Source organism: Bactrocera latifrons, unplaced genomic scaffold, assembly GCF_001853355.1.
Source record: "Bactrocera latifrons isolate USDA-ARS-PBARC rearing strain unplaced genomic scaffold, ASM185335v1 scaffold_157, whole genome shotgun sequence".
NCBI lineage: Eukaryota > Metazoa > Arthropoda > Insecta > Diptera > Tephritidae > Bactrocera > Bactrocera latifrons.
Genome location: NW_017535041.1, coordinates 177,881 through 184,706, shown reverse-complemented (window position 1 = coordinate 184,706; position 6,826 = coordinate 177,881). Strand labels below are relative to the sequence as shown.

Below are 6,826 nucleotides of genomic sequence, written 5' to 3'. Positions count from 1 at the left end.
GGAGAGAAAACAGGCTGCCTACCTCGCAACGTTACGATCGACCACAACACGTGCGGGATGGGATAGATACCGAGAGTTGAAGAGGGAAGCGAGACGCATTTTCAGACAGAGAAAGAAAGAGGCCGAAATGCATGAGTACGAAGAGCTTGAAAAGCTGGCCGACATGGGTAATGCTCGAAAATTCTACGACAAAATGYGGCGGCTTACAGAAGGTTTCAAGACYGGAGCATACTCCTGTAGAACCCCCAAAGGCAAACCCGATACCCCAATTGATGACGATGGAGCAGACGTTCCATTGCCCGACCATGAAGAAGTTCGAATAGCAATTACCGCGAAGGCGAAGAACTGACAAAGAGCATGCATCAGCTTCTTTGTAAAATATGGTCGGACGAAAGCATGTCCAACGATTGGAATTTAAGTGTGCTMTGCCCAATCCACAAAAAAGGGGACCCTACAATCTGCGCCAATTACCTCGGTATAAGCCTCCTCAACATCGCGTACAAGGTTCTGTCGAGCGTATTGTGTGAAAGATTAAAGCCTACCGTAAACAAACTGATTGGACCTTATCAGTGTGGCTTTAGACCTGGAAAATCAACAACCGACCACTTATTCACCATGCGCCGAATCTTGGAAAAGACCCGACACTCACCACCTCTTCGTCGATTTCAGAGCTGCTTCCGACAGCACGAAAAGGAGTTGCCTTTATGCCGCGATGTCTGAATTTGGTATCCCCGCAAAATTAATACGGCTATGTAAACTGACGTTGAGCAACACCAAAAGCTCCGTCAGAATCGGGAAGGATCTCTCCGAGCCGTTCGATACCAAACGAGGTTTCAGACAAGGCGACTCCCTTCTGGAGAAAATAATTCGAGCTGCAGAACTAAATAGWCAGCTGCTGGCGTATGCCGATGATATTGATATTATCGGCCTGAACACAAATGGGTCTGGCAGTGGACGAGGGCAAGACGAAATATCTCCTGTCATCAAACAAACAGTCGTTGCACTCCCGAATTGGCTCTCACGTCACTGTTGACAGTCATAACTTTGAAGTCGTAGATAATTTCGTCTATCTTAGGACCAGCGTAAGCACCACCAACAATGTCAGCCWGGAAATCCAACGCAGGATAACTTTTGCCAACAGGTGCTACTTTGGACTGAGTAGGCAATTGAGAAGCAAAGTCCTCTCTCGACAAACAAAAACCAAACTCTATAAGTCACTCATAATTCCCGCCCTGCTATACGATGCAGAAGCTTGGACGATGACTACAACTGATGAGTCGATGTTGCAAGCTTTCGAGAGAAAAGTTCTGCGAAAGATTTATGGTTCTTTGCGCGTTGGCCACGGCGAATATCGCATTCGATGAAACGATGAGCTGTACGAGATATATGACAACATTGACAAAGTTCAGCGAATTAAAAGACACCGGTTACGCTGGCTAGGTCATGTTGTTCGAATGGACGAAAACACTCCAGCTCTGAAAGTATTCGACGCTGTACCCACCGAGGGAAGCAGAGGAAGAGGAAGACCTCCACTCCGTTGAAAGGACCAGGTGGAGAAGGACCTGGCTACGCTTGGAATAACTAATTGGCGCCACGTAGCGAAAAGAAGAAACGACTGGTGCGCTGTTGTTAACTCGGCTATAATCGCGTAAGCGGTGTCTACGCCAATTAAGAAGAAGAATATAAACCATAAAACAAGTTCTTAATTGAAGTCACCGGAATATTTTATGCGTCAATATAATGTTTTCTTGACAACTGTTCAAATAAAGTAMCTAACCGATGGAGAGAATATCGCCACGTTAATCTAACAGCTTATTTTTGGCAACCAAATTAAGAATTAACTTTGAGGTTTCAGTATCTTAAGCACAATTAATTTAGGCCGACTTTCCCTTAAATATAGTCTCAGTATATATTATTTTTCATAATTTCCACAAAATCGGTACATAAGCGATATTAAATCAAATAAGATAGAAAGGGAAGTTCCCAGCAGCTTTTGAGATCGCGTCGAACTAGTTTCTATTTTGAGATCAACGACGCTTGTTGGGTATTGGATTTTACGGATTTTTATCTAACTGAAATCAGCTTCACAATACACTAGGTTAAGAAAGAGGGTATTGAAAAGCATATACTCCAATAGATGAAATGATAATAAATAAAAATGACAAAAACAGATGATTAGACAGATGATTAGCCTAAACTATATTTTAAAACCATATTTTAGGCGTTCTTCAGCTATAAAACCTTAAAACAGTTCAGTTCAAGTGCTGACTGACACTACTTGTGGGAGCTGAAAATTTAGTGCAACGTTTCATTGACCTACATAAAATCACATGGTCTAACGTTAGCTTTTAGAGCTAGTAGTTGAACCATTGCCTACAGCTCGACTTGGCACTAAACAGCGTCTGTGAATACTGCAAAACCTATGAAAGGTACATTTTTTTATTTGGTTAGTAAATATTTTGCCACCTGTTTAACTTATGCATAATATCCGCTATTAGGATAAGTAAATGATATTTCAAAGAGCTTTTTCTATAAATATTATAGCAGCCCCAACAGTTTTGGGCACATTTTCCGTTAAACGGTTCGACGAAAAGGGTCTAATTTCTCTAGTGAAAATGTTTAAAACCTTCAGCTGTCGCCTTTTGGTGCTTTTGATCGCGTACCAAATCAACTCATCACATGCCATTGGAGTTATTGGCGGTGTAAAGACAACTATTACGGATCATCCATATGTGGTGTCTCTGCAATTAGCCAACGGCACACATGTTTGTGGCGGTGCTCTAATCAAGGAGAATATTGTCGTCACAGCTGCACAATGCTTCGTTTTTCAGGATCCCGTCCAGCTTTACGTACGTCTTGGCACGGGCAGTTATGCTGCTGATGGCGAACTCATATCAATTAGTTCTTATATAATCAATGAGAATTTCGATTTTACCACCATGGACAGTGATGTGGCCGTATTGAAGTTGTCGAAAAGTGTAGCGAAATCACCAGCAAAGAGTGAGATAAAAGTGGCTGGAGAAAAACCGAAGAAGAACAGAAGTGGCGTGGTTACCAGTTGGAGTCGAAGTCGACAATTGGAAGATGTGACCGTGCGTATAATTAAGGCAAAGAAGTGCAGATCCGGGGAATATATTTACGATGAAGACGATATAACAGACAACATGTTTTGCGCTCAGGCCTATAATAGGTACATCTGCGATGGTGAACCGGGTAGTCCTTTGGTGTATAAGAAGAAATTGATCGGTTTGGTATCCTGGGGTTATGGTTGCGGCAATGTAGGCAATCCAGCCGTTTACACGAATGTATATAAGCTACGTAAATGGATCAAAAAGATGATTAAAAAGCTGTAGGTTGCGATTTTTATTATTAAAAAACGTATTTATTATGAAAAATTATTGCTTTTTTACATCTCTGAAAAATTTTATAATTTGCTACCTGATTTTTACCGTAAAAATTTATTGCGTTTATTTTTTCCAAAAAATATCCGAACGGCCTGGTGAAAAATTTGTATAATTTGTTACCTGATTTTTACCGTAAATATTTATTTTTTTCATAAATCTCTAAATGAGTTATTGAAAAATTGTATAACTTGATACCTCATTTTATCACGAAAATTTATTCCGTTTATTTTCCACAAACCTCTGAAAGAGTTATTGAAAAATTGCATGATTTGAAACCTTGTTTGTATCATGAATATTTATKGCGTTTATTTTTCCACAAATCTTTGAAATAGTTATTGTAAAATTGTATGRTTTGATACCTTATTTGTACCGTTTGAATTTATTGCCTTTATTTTTCCAAAAATCTTTGAACAAGTTATTGAACAAATTTTCCATTTGATACCTGATTTGTACCGTAAAAGGTTTTTGCGCTTGTTTTTCCAAAAATCTATGGACGAGTTATTGAAAACTTTTATAATTTTATATCCGATTTGTGTCGTATTTGTACCTAACTCCATTAATCAATGTTGGATTTATATTAAAATTTTTATAATTTGGCATCTGAACCGCATCTCAAGTTTAAGTCATGTTTAGACTACGAACTTTCACACAATTGTGAAGTCCCTACATACACAAATGTATATACATGTGGACGTATAGGTAAGAATTTCACTATATAAAATTTGTATGAAATCGATATTGAAATGAAATAGCGTTTCATTATACCGGATTTGTCCAATTCTTATAATGAAATGAGACTCAGATTGTTAGATACAAAATCCCCTTAAAATTGGCTCTAGCTTCCTTCCCTTCTACCATGTGGTATCGAGTTTGTACCGAATGTAAAATTGTAATCAGTGTACCCAAAAAATAAGGTGACATTGTATTTATTTTGAAAATTCTTTACTTATTCTTCYAAATCAATTTCATCCCCTTCAAAGTAATCCCCAGTAGATGTAGTACATTATGCCAACGGATTTTCCAATCTTCGAACCACTGGTTGTAGTCACTTTCCGGTATGGCCTTCAGTTYCGTCTTCCCTGCGGCTTGAATATCGTCYAAAAACGGTGTACCCGGAGCGGTCTTTTGAGCTTGGTGAACAGCCAGAAGTCGCACGGCGCCAGATCAGGTCAATACGGTGGTCGCGGAACGATATGGGTTGAGTTTTTGGCGAAATGATCATTTAATGCAAATTCTTTGCTCAACAAATTTCGACATCGCAAAAAACGAAAAACTCACTTTTAGCAGCTCACAAAACGGCACATATCTCAAACACTAATGAATATTTTGTTATAAATGTAACTGACAGTACTACCAACCTAAAAAAAATTCTCCAAATCCTTCGACGCGCGCMGTTTAAAATCAAATATCATTTTTTGGGCAATCAAGAAATGAGAGTTAGTAATACCCGCGATACGAAGTCGAATATTTTTGACAAAATTCTTGTGGTTTGCAGAGTGCAAACCTTTAACAACGGATTTCATGCTAAAAACGTACAACTAAGTGTTCTAGTAGAAACTAGCTCGTTTTTTCCTAGATGGCACAAAATTATGTATATTTAACAATTTGCTAAGCATACTTTTAGGAGGTTTCTTAAATCATTCTATTATCTACCATTTTATCTGGCAGAGACAATCAATACAATAGTTTGTGATTTTCGATTCCACTGTTAGTCATTCAGGAATCAAGATGTGACAATGAACCATATTACTTAAACTCACTTAATTTATTTTATATCTGCTCCCTTTATGCAAAAAGTCACTCATACGCCCCACTCTTATATCATTGACTGTGGTATGAAACTTCGGCAAGCAATAACTATGGCCGGCTATGACATTTAGCGAATATTCGGGTTTCTGTACTTTTGAATAACTTTATGTTATATATTTTGATTAATTATTTTGAGCTGTAACGTCAACTTTGGTTGACGTACCAAATATTCCTCACAATGACTTCATTTTGATCGGTTAGTTTGTATGGTAGGCTTATGATATATTGGCTCGGTAAAAACAATTCCTTCAGAGATTACATCAATGCCTTAGAAAATAATGCATGCAAAATTTCTTGAAGATATCTCGACAAATGGAAAGCTTTCCACACAAACTTAAGATTTCGATCGTTCAACCACATGAGAGAAAAGAACGTGYGCAAAATTTCGATATATCCAAAACTGAGGTAATAGTTCGGATATACATACATATATAGACGAACACACGGACATGGCTTATTCGATACAAATATTTGGTAGTTGAAAAAGTCTTTTCGAAATTTCGCTTTACACTGATGAAAGTTTTACACTGATGGAATACTGACTAGCGGAAAGATGGCAAAAAGTGGTCGACACAGAATGGTACATATTCATACATATTTATTTATTATTAAAAAAAGAAAATTAAGTTGAAGYTTGATTAAAAAAAACGAAAARACTTTTTMGATTACCCAATATATATKAAAGGGTCTCCATCGTTTCCCTATAAAARATTATAATATTTTTACTATTAATTACTTTACTAATGCGGGTTAAATAGTGACATAACTAATGCTTTGAGTTATTATAGCTATGTAAAAATGTATACAAATTGCTTTGGCTACAATTGCTAATGTTTATTAATGAAACGAAAATTTATTTTTACACATAATGCAGGAAAAATGTAAATAAAATAACTGTTAAAGAACATGAGCGAGAGCTAATTTCAGGTACATATGTACCTGCAACGGTTAATAYACCTCCTGTCGAAAGTCAAGAAAGGCATATTGATATATAGAACCCGTGAAACCGGTTAAACCTGTTATGGTTAATATGTTATAGTGAAATTCGATTAAAATAAACAATTATATAATGCATTGTAGAAATATCTGTTTCTCTTACGCTCTTCAGCAGACAACAGACAAAATATACAATACTTAGAAGCGCGCAACACCTTTGTGAGAGTATATAAGGGCAAGAAAAAACGATTAGTTTATAGTTGAAATTTCGACATTCAAGAAATTAAGAACTAATCGCAGAGCTCCATTAAGATAACTACAGTTCATACAATAATGACCAAGTTATTCACTTCAAGTTTCTTGCTAGTGATCGCAGCCTGCGTTTCTAACACCAACGCTGATGGAGCTGAGGGTGGTGTAGCCACCACAATTTCAGCACATCCYTATGTCGTSTCGCTACAGRGTACCGACGGCTCAAAAGTTTGTGGCGGTGTCTTAATTGATTCAAAGACCGTTGCCACCGCAGCACAGTGTTTGAGCTTCTACGACGTATCAAAACTGGTGGTCGGTGTTAGCAATGGCGCTAAAGTCGTAAAAATTGCCAGCAGCACCTTCAATTCAGGTTTTGATTTCACCACCATGGAGAATGATGTGGCTCTCGTGAAACTGGCTGAAGC

At 37.8% G+C, this 6,826-nt stretch overlaps 2 protein-coding genes across 2 annotated transcripts in view; both read left to right on the top strand.

Annotated features, from left to right (window-relative positions):
• Positions 1-2,568: 2,568 nt before the first annotated feature.
• On the top strand, positions 2,569-3,395 carry LOC108966167 (trypsin-like). The gene has a single exon (XM_018928928.1). The coding sequence runs from the start codon at positions 2,616-2,618 to the stop codon at positions 3,351-3,353; it is 738 nt and encodes a 245-aa protein (XP_018784473.1). The 5' UTR covers positions 2,569-2,615; the 3' UTR covers positions 3,354-3,395.
• Positions 3,396-6,482: 3,087 nt separating this feature from the next.
• Positions 6,483-6,826, top strand: part of LOC108966146 (trypsin theta-like) — a 4,162-nt gene continuing 3,818 nt past the window's right edge. Inside the window, exon 1 of the mRNA XM_018928906.1 lies at positions 6,483-6,809. Coding sequence (XP_018784451.1) covers positions 6,483-6,809 — 327 coding nt within the window. The remainder of the gene's footprint in view (positions 6,810-6,826) is intronic.

Excerpts from the sequence above, each read along its gene's own strand:
- LOC108966167 (XM_018928928.1), top strand. The coding sequence starts at position 2,616 with ATGTTTAAAACCTTCAGCTGTCGCCTTTTGGTGCTTTTGATCGCGTAC.